The 13,417-nt window shown below is 39.8% G+C and overlaps 2 protein-coding genes across 8 annotated transcripts; both read right to left on the reverse strand.

The window, feature by feature from the left end:
- Positions 1 to 778: 778 nt before the first annotated feature.
- On the reverse strand, positions 779 to 9,440 carry cfap52 (cilia and flagella associated protein 52). 3 transcript variants are annotated; one of them, XM_026359811.1, is made up of 14 exons: positions 9,030 to 9,440; positions 8,677 to 8,876; positions 8,455 to 8,591; positions 8,223 to 8,351; positions 7,958 to 8,057; positions 7,537 to 7,653; positions 7,068 to 7,168; positions 6,710 to 6,880; positions 5,816 to 5,964; positions 5,436 to 5,581; positions 4,867 to 5,018; positions 4,285 to 4,387; positions 1,355 to 1,466; positions 779 to 1,111 (listed from the first exon to the last, which is right to left on the reverse strand). In XM_026359811.1, the coding sequence occupies exons 1-14, from the start codon at positions 9,088 to 9,090 to the stop codon at positions 930 to 932; spliced, it is 1,860 nt and encodes a 619-aa protein (XP_026215596.1). In that variant the 5' UTR covers positions 9,091 to 9,440; the 3' UTR covers positions 779 to 929. The 3 variants fall into 3 exon arrangements, with proteins under 3 accessions (XP_026215596.1, XP_026215598.1, XP_026215597.1); XM_026359812.1 differs by lacking the exon at positions 1,355 to 1,466 and having other exon boundaries at positions 943 to 1,111; XM_026359813.1 differs by lacking the exons at positions 8,677 to 8,876; positions 9,030 to 9,440 and having other exon boundaries at positions 8,439 to 8,560.
- Positions 9,441 to 9,500: 60 nt separating this feature from the next.
- LOC113161948 (zinc finger protein 239-like) lies at positions 9,501 to 13,406 on the reverse strand. Of its 5 annotated transcripts, none has more exons than XM_026359818.1 (3): positions 13,234 to 13,406; positions 11,785 to 11,842; positions 9,501 to 11,633 (listed from the first exon to the last, which is right to left on the reverse strand). In XM_026359818.1, exons 2-3 carry the CDS (start codon positions 11,831 to 11,833, stop codon positions 10,525 to 10,527), a joined length of 1,158 nt encoding a protein of 385 aa, XP_026215603.1. In that variant the 5' UTR covers positions 11,834 to 11,842; positions 13,234 to 13,406; the 3' UTR covers positions 9,501 to 10,524. The 5 variants fall into 5 exon arrangements, with proteins under 5 accessions (XP_026215603.1, XP_026215602.1, XP_026215601.1 ...); XM_026359817.1 differs by having other exon boundaries at positions 12,818 to 13,406; XM_026359816.1 differs by having other exon boundaries at positions 12,737 to 13,406.
- Between the last annotated feature and the right edge of the window lie 11 nt (positions 13,407 to 13,417).

Here is a 13,417-nt window from a genome sequence, read left to right on the forward strand (position 1 = left end):
GATCCAGCATATTTTGTTCTATATTCGGATTCTAATCATCTGAAGCTTAATTTCACAGCTCACTAGTAAAGATTGAATTTAGAGAGTCAGATGTGCTGATTTATTGTAATAGTCTGGGCCAGATTCAATATTTCCATAATTTCCCTGATGCTCTTTTTCCAGCATTGTGAGGAAACATGCACGATACACCATCATATGAGTAAACTAATTCAATATCAGACTCATACTGTACTCCTGTGTCCACAGGCAGAGATGGGGTGAAGACAGACATGCCCTGTTTTACTGATCTAGGGCTGTTTTTGCTGACATGGTTTATACTGCAGGGTTGTTTTTTTTTTTGCTTTTTTTGGGGGGAACAGAGGTGAGGTATGAATTATTTAGATTAGCCATTTTGAAGCACAGACCAGAGAAAGTGAGAGATGTTTTCTGTTGTACGCTCTACACCTTTTCTTCAGATTATCCCTATTGATTAATTACCTGACTAAGAATCTGGGTCTCCTCCTTTACTCTTCAGTACCAGATAGAGGAATCATATCATTAAGCATCTGATGTGCTATATGATGTAGTTTTGCTTTGTATCGTCTGGTATGTTGCTTTTATAAATTCTGGTATGAGGTATGTGTCGTGTAAGTTCCAGTACCTTGAAGAATAATATTAAATTCAGGTGAAGTGCTGTTCTGTGAATTTCAACTTTACACTCCTCGAGAAATTTTATCTTTTCACTTTTTGCTAACATCCTTTCACCGATGATAAAGGAAACAAGTCACTGATGCTTAAACACAAACAACATTTATTTGGTCAGACTGTAAACACATTCTAATATTATTGAATTCCCCTTCAATGGAAGACTGAGAAGGAATTTTGCAGATATATGAGTGAGAGTGTGGTAGAATTGGATTAAACTGATTCTAATGTCCAGGAGGGTCACATTAAAGTGAGGAAGGGTGAGGGAACCTCCACCTAAGAATGGCTCCATCTGCGCTGGTGCTGATTAAGGTCCGGCTGTTGGAGCAGATCTTGATGCTGGTGATGCTGCCACCATGAGCTATCCCCATGTGGGTGACTACTCCGTCCATGTAGTCCCACACCTTTACCAGCTTGTCATCGCCACCTGGCATGAAAAGGCAAAACATATATCAATAACCAGAGGGAGATGTGCCAACATATATTGTTGTGTCATAACAGGAGATCAAAACAAAGACCGATGAAGTTATAACACATGTAGACACATATATATAAGGTACACACTAAGTATACAATGATAAACAAGAAGATTTGTAGATTCCCAATGGACTTATTTTAGTTAAATTACCCACAGGACCAATGTTATATATAAATGTGCAATAGGCGATACCTGTCACAAAGTGTTTTCCATCCTGTGAGATGTGCATGCCATTGATGGCCCCAGACTTCGAGCCCTCCAGTTCTCTGATGGCAGAGCCATCATAAACATCCCAGTAGGCAACCTGAGAGTGGTATATGTTCATTATATACATCTGGCTTACTGCTATTGTTGTATTCCATAATCATACACAGTTACCTCAAGTTATTATGTTTTATTATTAGACTGAATGGAAACAAGCAGGTCTATGGTTAGATTGTATCACCCTGTCATGCGCACTCCTGAAACCATGTCTGCTGATCTGAATGAGATTTAATCATCCCCAGGGCTTAACAGCTGTCAAAGTATCAAGTCTCACAAAAGGCAATTGTTAGCTGAAGTTATTTATAGTACAGCCAGCAAAAACATCACAGTACCACACACCAACAAGAGTTCTTTCGTGTTATTTATGTGGCCAAGCTGAATAGTAAATGAGGGGCTAGGTAGATTAAAATCATTCACATGTGTCGTTTTGTATGAATCAGCCTGTAATGGATGGCACTAATCTCAATCCCAACGCGTGTTAAAAAGTCCAAATGCTAGTTCAAAGTTAGTAAAACACAGGCTGAAAAGGGTCAAATGCACTACACACCACATCAATACAGCCTGACTGTGATGCTGCTAATAAACTGTACACACATTGATTTAATAAAAAAAAAAACATATGCATCCCTACATACGGTTGGCTATGCGTTTAAGGAGGTTCCTGTTACACAGAGCTGCTTGTTTACGAGAACAGCCTCTGAGACAGGATTTCGTTTCTCTGCACAAGACAATGCCTATAATGCATTATGGCAGGGGTATTGTGCATAATCTCACACAGACTTATCAAATATTGTTGGTTATAATGGAAGGAAACAGGAACAAAAGTGACTAAGGCTAAAGAAGAATGTTATTTATAGTTTCATAACTGCACAGTGATTGTACAGTATGTGGCTTGTAGCAGCAGCAAACGGCTTCTACGAGCCACAGAATCCTTTCTTTTTAGCTCGCAGTGTTCTTCCGCCTCAGATTCGCTTATTGAGATGGAAGGAATTCCTGATATTAATTTTTTTCCACAAAGTAAGTATTTGGGAAAACAAAGTCACCACCAGAGGAAACTTGGCTCATTATGAATGCCAAACAGAAAGTTCTGCAATCGCTTTTTAAATTGATCCCTAAATCACAATGTAAGAATTACAGCTGTACAGATTATGCAAATTCATTATCTGATCTGTGTTTTGTATTTACAACAACAAGAAACTATTTAGGAAAATAAAAGCAAATATGTGTCAGTTAGTTACACTAAATTAAATCACACTGATGTGTCTAGACCATACTCTGTATATCTGAGTTAGACAAAACTGACTGTAACACTCCTCATTATTGTCCTTATGTCATCCATCTATTCCTCCTTGCCACAGTCTTGACCTCTCCTTCCTCCCTCATCTCATTTCAACAACTTATTAGAGACTCCCACCTGTGTGAGTTGTCTTGGCCCATCTGTGTTCTCTCTACCTCGACCTAGGAAGCTGGCCCACGGCCACAACACAGGCCCCCAGGAAATTAATTACGTGCAGCTAGCATGAGCGGGTCTGAAAGTCAGGCCTACTGCTGCTACTGCTCATTTATAATTAGAAAAGACCTGAGTTCACCACCAGAGTACAGTCACCTCAGCTAAGGACAACAACAGGGCATCATTAAAGTGTTATGATAACATATTCTTTAAATATGCATTCAGAATGATGTGATATGCAAACAAATCATTATTGGTTACTACACTTATTTAACATTTTAACTGTGTTGCACATTAACTGGATAATGTCTGATTTAACATACGTTAAAATCGTGTACACATCATCATCAACATTCACAAATAATATCTCATTACAACCTCTCCCTGACCCTCCACTCCCCTCATTTATTTGTTTTCTCTTGGACACAATGTCTGTGCACTGTTACTCTCAGTTTGCTGGTCTACCCACTGCGACTTGGGAAATAAGGGAAGGAGATAGAGGGCACTGGTATTTGATCACCCAGACAGAGTGCCTGTGTCCTGGAATGAGCAGATGGTGAATCTGGCTGGCACTTGGGTGGCACGGGCACATCCACAGGAAGGCAAGAGTGCCACAGCACTGCGCTCTATCTCTCGCCTCTCCCCTCTTCCGTGAATCCCTTTTTCTCACTCTCTCCGCTCTCTCTGCCCAACCACAGCGCCGCGTTAATCAGCACAACTTGTCCTCACCTCTCAGTATGCAGGGGAGGCAACAATATGGGTCTAGATGGGTCTAGTGTGTGGCTGGGTTCAAGGGGTGTGGATGAAGTGCAAAATCAAAGACAAAAGTGTTTTATTCTGCCACTTTGAACTTGTGACCCTATGTAAATAAGTGGTGCTGAGTTAATCAAAATTACTCCCAAAAATAACAGCTTTAAAGGGCTGAGTGTTTTTTGCCACAGTGACTAGCAGCCAGTACAATAGCTTAATTATGCTAAACTGAGAAACAAATTACAACCTTTTCAGACTAATCTATGGACATGTAAGTGTGTGTGTATGTGTGTGTGTGTGTGTGTGTGTGTGTGTGTGTGTGTGTGTGTGTGCATGTGTGTGTGAGACTGTGCAAGTCTATGCTCCTCTGTGCTGCTCTTCCCAGAGCTGCAGGCTTTTCACTCATGCTCTGAGTGAAGATTATAATAACAATAACAGCATAATGAGACATCTAGATTATGACTGTTGAGTGCCAGTCTCTTTGCACCCTGAGGGATTTCCAATCATTATAATCACTACATTTTTTCCTATGAGGCATGACTGCTAAGTTATGAGTTCCAGAGATTTATTTATTTATTTGCTAACAAACTCATACGCATGTGTATAATTTAGCCTGTATTGGTTAGTGATCGGTAGTATTGCACATCCCAAAACACACCTTTCTGTCTGTGCCACTGGTGATGATCTGATACTCCTCTGGGTGGTAACACACGGTCCTGAACATTGTGTTGGCGATCACCATTTGAAGACTCACAAAGCGCCTACAGGAGTCAACAATAACAATAAACAACAATACAAAAGAGAGGAGTGTGAGTTTCGCAGGTGCGGCAAAGGCCTTAACAAATCATATGTGCTGGATTTACCAACACATCTACATCAATAAAAAAGGCTTCAGTTAGTAATCATACAAAACAATAATCCATGTTATTCCTCATGAATACTACATGAAAGAGACTAAATGAATTGAAGCGGATAAGCGGTGAAAATATACTAATTTAATTCAATTTAATTCACCTGCTCTCAACATAGAGATGTGTTTAAGACAAATTTCATTTATTAGTCATCTGGTTTGATATCTCTAGCTTTGCGAGGGTGTACTGAATGTGATACTAACAATGAATGTGGGATCCTCAATAGAGAGGTAAACATAAGATAAAGGTTTAAAAATGATCAACACTGTTTAAAATGTCATGTATATATTGTTGGAATACTTGCGCAGGAATACAGCTGGGCTACTCACACTATGTCCCAGATGATGCAGGCACCGTCAGAGCTGGCAGTGACACACTCTTTGTCGTCACTCTTGATTTTGATACAAGCAACTGTGGCTTTGTGCTCTTTCATGGTCTCCAGTAGCCGATGGCCACGTGACTGCAGCTCCCAAACACGCACCTACAGCAGGTGAATTTAAACTCATTCAGCCTCACAGGATATCCCTTATTTACATCATATAATAATAATTTAAAATCCCCTTGTGCTTGCTACACTATAAAGACAAAGATATTATATACATCCACATTATGTCTGTTTTTGCTTTTCAGATCTGTCAAACTACAATTATACTGTATAAAACAATGTTTAAACATTTACAAAGAAAATAGTGTGATGTGCAACCAACTATTGTTCATTTCTAACCATGGTGAGTGCTAACAGACAACCACAGAACTGCTTTGAGGAATCAGGGAGTAAGTTTAAGTGGAGGATTTCAGCGTATTGCTTTGTGTTTCTATTTCACGAGGAACATTGCACCATTGCACCATTTATAAAACAGTAATAGATTTGAGGTGTCTTGCTGTTATGTCTACTGACCTGGCCCTCTCCCCCTCCACTCACTATCCTCTTGCAGTCCCTGGTGCCAGCGATGGCCGTCACACCCATTCTGTGTGCATTGTGAATGATGAGCATCACCCGGCCACTTTCCGGTGCAAACACACGAATCTTACCATCATCCCATGCTAGAAGGGAGCAAAATACATTTTTAACATTCGGCTATCAAGAAGGTTCATTTGATCTGTTATGTGAAACAGAATTATTTTAGTGGAAGTAGTTAATGTGAGAAAAGTTATGCAGATTCATACACTACAGTAACCAGGGAACAGATATGATTGTGCTCAACTGCAGCATAAGAAGCAAAAGCTGAATATATTCTTTCAGTGTCTTTCATGCAGGTATAACGCTCAGATTCCCACCACTGATGATGCTATGTCCATCAACCATGAAGTCCAAGGAATTACAGGTCATGTTGGGTACAGTGATGCGCAATAGCTCTTTGGGTTTGTCGATGTGCCACAATCTGATGTCCTCTTTAGAGCAGGTTGCAAATAATTCAGATGTTCCACTAGCAGAGAAACAAATAGGAGAGAGACATAAAATGAAAGTTAAGAGAATGTCAGAAACAATACAGTTGAAAAAAAGAATTAAAATGATGGTTTAAATACATTACCCAGGTATCTGTATATACATTCAATTTATGTTCAAATACTTTGAATAGACTGAAACCACTGACTTTCTGAGCTGGAGCAACTTGGATGAGGCATTCTAATGTCACCCTCTAGTGAACACAACGGGGTACTGTCAAGTCATGCATTATGACAACTAAAAACACTGGATGATCATTATGTCATCACTTTCAATAGTCATATCATTTATACTCCACTGTTTGTGTCATATTTCTTTGTATTGTAAAACTTTAAATAAATGAGAAAACTGTGAAGAATATGTAGGAGCAACCTTGGCGGCAAATGTGGCATTACAACAACCTGACAGGATTATTATTCGTTGTTGTAATGGTTTTTTTTTTTTTTTATTCTCTGCCTAAAATTACCTCTAAATTTAAGACACCTGGGAGGGTAATTTATGAGAAGGGGAGGATCACATTTTGGTGTGGTATTACCTGTTTGTAAGTAGCACCTAAGCATCATGTGAAATTGACAAAACACCAGTTTTCGTTGGACAAATGTAACAGACAGGATCGATTTAGGATGCATATTTTCTGACTAATTTAAGTCAAATTATATTTGGATTAATAGATGTTGACAGGTGATTTTGATCTTTTCGCCCCTAAATGTCTGACTGGCACTTACAAAGCGATGGCTACATCCTTGACAGCACTGTTATGGCTAGTGGATATGAGTTCGGGTTTGAAGTCCTGATAACTGAAGCGATACATCTGAGCAGCCTCTGTCCCAACAAAGAACTGCTGGCCCTCTCCTCTTAAAGCAATGGATGTCACCCCTTTTTCCAGCTTGACTTCCCTGTTGTGGTGGAAGAGGAAATAATGAGAATTTTAGAACAAGCACAGAAAAAACGTTTACACTACACTGGTACCCAAAATAGTCGTTCCGATGTCCAAAATATGAACCTTGAACATCTTGTATTGTTACGAATTTCAATATTTCCACAGGGTTTATATACAATAAATGACACAGGTGAAGGACACACTTAAGAGTTTTGAAGGTTGTGCTGGAACACAGAGTGAAAGTGCCAGATCCAGAGCCCACGAGCAGGTCCCCAGACTTCATCATCCTTAGGACATTGACACCCTGCACAGAAAAGACACAAGCAGAGATCTTTTCAAACACTGAGTTCTTTGTTGCATTCTAAATCAGCTATCTAGAAAGACCTGGAGAGTTTTGGCAACACCTGAATTAGCTCCAGGAAGCATAAAGTAAAAGCCTCCAGACCGGACAATAGCAGGAAACAAATGTTCCCACGAGAATGCTTTGATTCCAAATGGCTGATTAAATTTAATACATGACATTATATTTCCAAAGAAGCATTCCATCATAAATACAGTTCAATCAGCTCAATGTATGCAGCCAGACTCAGATAGAGTGCAAGTGAGCAGGAGCTGAAATTACCTTCACATAGGCCAATTAGGCATGTAATGACTCCCGCTGAGCTCACCTACCAGGCTATATTTTGTTTTAACTGGGCCACAGTCACTCAGAAGTCCTGTCTTCAGATTGATTTTCATTATGTCTCCACTGGTGGTGCCACAGAAAATGAACCGATCGTCCTCCGAAATCTGTGTGATATATAACAGGTTAATATGAGCAATCCTGGCATTCCTGGTCTACTAGAAGTTGGAAAATTCAAAATGAAATAATCACTGTACACACTACTCATACACTCACTAGTCACTTTATCAGTTATACCTGTACAATCTAACACAATCCAATACAGCAGCTGTATCATGATTAAAATTGAAATGTCTGTTTTTGATTTTTTTATATTTGTTTTTAATTTAGGTCATAGTGGGTGGTGGAGTCATATTGGAATGTATTTTATTAAGAGGTGCCACCTCGGGAAGGACTCTTATGGCCTCATACCTCTATACATTTCACAATCCTCTTCAGCTTTCCTGTTTGGCACTCTGTGGGTCTGATCTTCCTGTTGGGGAGGTCTAGCTCCCAGACGCTCAACGTTCCGCTGCCAAAAAACACCAATGCTATTAAAAATCTTTAGGTGAACAACAAGAATGACACATGTAGAAAGACGGTGACAGAGACACATTCTAATTCACAGGTAAACATAAATATCTCTATGAGCTGCACAAGTCTGACACCAAAATGCCAGTAGAGCCCATTCACTCACCTCCCCGCAGAAACAAAGATGTTCTCATTTGTGTTCGAGTATTGCACAGTGAGGCAGTGACCTGCACTGTGAGGCGACGCTGGGCTCCCACAGATGGCCTGCTTGGTTTCAATATTCCAAACCACTATGCTGAAAACAGAAAGACAACACGTGGTTCACCACACAAGTTGAGTGACTTTAGATACTGTGTGTTTCTTCTTATTGGACTGCACTAACCCCACTGGATGTTTACCTGCCATCATCCTGACCTCCGAGGGACACCAGATACTTGTCATTGGGAGAGAAGGCCAGTGCCTCTACCTTAGCCTGGTGGAGCTGCAGCTCAGCATAGATGCTGCGTTGCACATAGTCCCAGATAATTATCATAGCCTGGGAACACATATGCACCTATTTATTCTAAATGTTACATGTTACGTGAGGATTTAATAAGTTAACCTATGTTAACTGCAGCTACCTTAAACCCCATAAAGGTGACCTGTCCCGAGGCGATATGCAATCCACTTTTGGACACTGAAATACAAGACACGTTGTTTGTGTGTCCATGCAGGAACTCCTGTTTGCAGTCTTTGATTCTCTTCAGGATGACTGTGCAGCCCAGAGGATAGATGAGGTGCTCTCTGTCTGGGTGAACTCTCAGGCCGGAAATCACATGTCCTGATGAGACAAAGTGTAGCATGCAGCATCATGGCACAAGCTCAACATGTTAAAGTAAAGGCCAGGGTTAGCTAGAGAGCAGATAACTGGCTAATTAACGTTAAAATACATCTGTTGTTACTAATGTAGAGTTCATGTTTCAGGGAAACTTACCATTGAAACCAATAGCAGCCTCCAGTTCAAGCTGGGGCCCGTCGCGTGTTTCAACAGCCATTTTTGAAAACCTAAATCTTTTATCCCTTTCTCCTTAAAGTGTTAAGATATGTCTACTTTTATAAATTAGCCTTAATACAGAAAGATGTCCGGGAACAACAAACGTTGTTGTTTTCCACAGGTCTCAACTATGCCAAACAAACGTCGCCTAGCAACAGCTAAAGTGCGACGGCCCACTGTCATTGGTCGGCGAGAACTCCTTGCTGCCTTCAGGTGCTTCCGGAAATTTCCCCACTCATAGTGCGCGCACGAAAAGCCTAAAATAAACATCTGACTGGCATTTAGGTAATGTTGTGGAATTAACCTGGTGGGAAATATAAAATGTTTTTGTAAAAGCTGTATTTTTTTTTTTCTGTCTGTGCTTACTGCAAATATCTAAAAGAAAACAAAACAAAACAAAACATCACATGAAATTTCTGCTTACAAGTGGGCAACAATAAAAGTAGTCAATCAATAAAGACTTTTATAATTGTGACTGTGTGTTATTAAAAATATATATTTTCAACTTGAATACATATTTAAGATTGTAATGTATTTGCTGTTCCTAAGCAGTTAACTATTGCACATGTCCGTTTAATGACAGTAACATACCACATAGGCTGACAGTGTCACACACTATAAAAATGGCTTACAAAACACCACATTATTATATGCTATACCGTAACCATATTAAATGAAATTCAAATATCTGAAAAGTACAGTTTTGTTTTTCATTTTAACTTTAAACAACTCATACTAGATGTCAAGTTCTGGCACTCTATTGTTCAATCTGCTGTTGGCCAACTGGGTTTTGAAATTACTTTCGGCCACACATGAGTGTAGAAGTACTCCTCTGCTCTAATTCTGCATATCATCAACCATTATATTCATACTAGTTTATTTTGGGCATTTAAATGTTTATGATGGTCAACGGCCTGACAAAAAAAAACACTGGGCTAACAGCTGATATGAACTGTGTCTGTGTGCTTTCTATAGTGATATTAAAATGAGTTAGTGAATCGCATGAGATAGGTTTATCACTATTTATAAGCAGATACTCTGATAGATATATTTGTCAGATTTTCTTTTGTCAGCAGCTTCACATTCTGGTGCATACTCATAATTAACAAAACATATTTATGAAAAACATCACACATTGTAGGCACAATCATTTTAACTGTCAACACAGGTCAATACACAATGATGCCACGTTGATGTGGCTTTGACCAATAACAACAATGGGAGGGAATAAAATTGCATGAAGTCCTGTACTAAGAATTTTTAACTGATGTTTTGTGGACAATTAACAAAGCAAGTAGCAAAATGAATCATCACAAAGCTTCGAAATCATTTCTCAATGCACTAAAAATGTGTACATTTTACTTTTAACTGTGGCATGTAGAAAACAACCTTATAATTAAATTGACATTTTATGACTGAATTGCAGGTCCTCTCTTCAACTGCTGGGATTCTCAGAAGGTCCTTCAAAACTTAATATATCTTGAGATGCAGAAGACAGCTGTATGTGTGTGTGCGTCCTCCGGTGTCTACTCAGAGAATGGCTCCATGAAAACCTGCGGCCACAAGTAAGGCACAGATAGGGTCTCTCTCCTGTGTGTGTCCGCTGATGTTTTGTCAGAGACTTGTAACGCGTGAAGGTCGCGCCACATTCATTGCAAATGTATTGCTCTGACTTAATGTGAACATTCTGTTCATGTTCTTTCATATTGCCTAACTGTGAGAAGCCTTTACCACACACGGGGCAGAGATGCGGTTTCTCTCCTGAGTGTGTCAATCCATGAATATTCAAATCCTGACGAGAATAAAATCCTTTTCCGCAGATATGGCATTTGTACGGTCTTTCCCCTGTGTGGCTCCTCATGTGTCTCTTAAGCCCTTCGGAGCGGGAGAAGCAGCTCTCGCACACAGTGCATCTGAAAGGTTTCTCTCCCGTGTGGGAGCGGTAGTGCCGACGAAGCTCTGAGGCCTTGAAAAAACACATCCCACAGTCCACGCAGCTGTGAGGCTTTTCTGGCTGCTCCTCGTGAGTCTTTTCATGTGCTTTGCAGTGGCCTGACTCCGAGAATCCTTTTCCACACACTGAGCAGGTGAAAGGCCTCTCCCCAGTGTGCATTCGCTTGTGACGGACAAGTTTGTTATGTTTACTGAACGTCTTCATGCAGTACGAACACTGATGAGGCACCTTCGGTTTCTTTGCGTGCGTGCGCTTATGCCTCTCTAACTTGGACGGCCTGTTGAATACTTTCCCACAGTCAGGGCAGGGGTGCTTGTTAGTCCTGTTGTGGCAATTCTGATGTCGGATCAGCTTCTCTTGTTGTGTGAAACTCTTATCACAATGCTGACACTGATGAAGAGTCTTGGGCTTCTTCAGGTGTACAGGTTTATGCCTCTCTAGTTTTGATGGTCTGTCAAATACCTTACCACAAATGGGGCAAGGATAACACTTGTCGGATATGTTGTTCTCTGGTTGTTTTGAGTTGTCAGGCTCACTGGGCGTTGAGACCTCTGATTCTGAGATTACCTTCACAACAACTTCTCTGGGACCTGCAGAAAAATGACTCGAAATCAAATCTTCTGAATACATTGCTTAACAAACTGACGATAATGAATTGACTGAGTTATTATATGGTTTTTGTTAAAGTGCATAAATGCAGAAAAATAAAACCTGAAAATGAAAAGAGGCAACAACACTTACTTCCCCCTGAGGATTCTGTTTTAGACACCGATGCACTGTCTGGGCCCATGTCTGTAGCCTATTTACATACAAAACAAAAAAGACACAACAGAGGAATTCTGTCAGCATTTAGTAGAAGTGATTCAGTTTCGGTCTTTTAAGAATAAATGTATCATACAGCCTAAGCAATACTACATTTATGAGGCTAACACAGGTATTGGATTTCTCTAAATCTTATAACAAGGTATTAGCTGATAGATATTTATATATTCATGTAAAACCTAAGATTAGAGAAATATTTTTTCCTGCTGGATGTTCCCTATTGATTAGTATGCAACAGTGATAATGTTACTAGAGCACCTCAGATGTACACTGGCATCCTATACTGCTGTGTCTCATTACTTAGTAGCCATGTAATAAACACCTTTTCAAATATCCAGCAGGTTCGCTAAGCAGCATCTACAAATTAATATTTAGCTGACACAATAATGTGGTCAAAGCCAAGGCTGGTTTCTCATCACTTTCATACTTACAATAGCCTGCACCATTTTATTACCACCACATGCATGGTATGTTTGGTAATAGTTAGTTTTATGAATTGTTCTCTTTGCAAAACGTGTCTTGCTCGTGATGTTACCCAGTGATTAAACCAGGTTGTGCCCCAAGAAGGACAAGCTGGTGTTACACAACAGCACTGAAATGTTTTGAATTAAATTGAATTTAATCCAGTCTTTCGCCGACTGCATAGTGACTAACGACAGCTCTTTAAAGCGTGGACTGGCTTTACAAGCGAGGTAACTTTAAAAGAGATCTGATCTGGGACACGCATGTAGAAAAAGAGCTAGCATTAACGTTAGCACTCAGCGCTACGTATCGTTGGCTAACTTAGCTAAGCTAACATTATAGCTAACACTGTCTCGTTATCGTACACAACCTTATAAAATTCAACAGGGCACATACGATTGAGTCCCACCGCTCTAGCGTTAATAATCCTTAAAAGCGAAGGCTGTCACATCTTTCCCCCCCACAACTTTGCAGGTTTAACGTAACGTACTTCACACGTAAACACAGCTTGTTGTTGCAGATTGCTACACAAGCTGCGTTAGCTAATGCTACCTCCTGCATGATGCTTTCAAAGGACCCACGTAAATTCCGCAGTTTAAAGCTTTATACAGAAAGGTTGCGATTGCATTAGTATTTTACTGTTATTGCGGTACATACTGTATCTGCACTGCGCCGTGGCTTGAAAAGAGAAATTAGACATTAGAGAGACATTATGTACCATGAAATACTTTAATTTAAAAGGGTGTCGACTAAAACTCACACTTGCAAGCCATACATTGACTGACAATATGGATATAAATGAGTATCGGATGCAAAATAAATAACAGAGAAAGTTTACATTTTCAAAAGGTGCTATTTTACCCAAATGATTATGTCTACATAGCTGAATACCTGTAATCAACACACCTAAAAGGAGTTTTTGCAGGCTTGCAGGTTAAAGTCAGATCCTCTCTGAAATCTGTTTCGGCTTGGTCGTTTCTGGCAACAAAGATTCTCAATGTGAACTATAATAAATGAGGGCTTGTAAACACACTGTATATGATATATACATATATATATATATATATATATATATATATATATATATATA

This window comes from Anabas testudineus, chromosome 1, assembly GCF_900324465.2.
Source record: "Anabas testudineus chromosome 1, fAnaTes1.2, whole genome shotgun sequence".
NCBI lineage: Eukaryota > Metazoa > Chordata > Actinopteri > Anabantiformes > Anabantidae > Anabas > Anabas testudineus.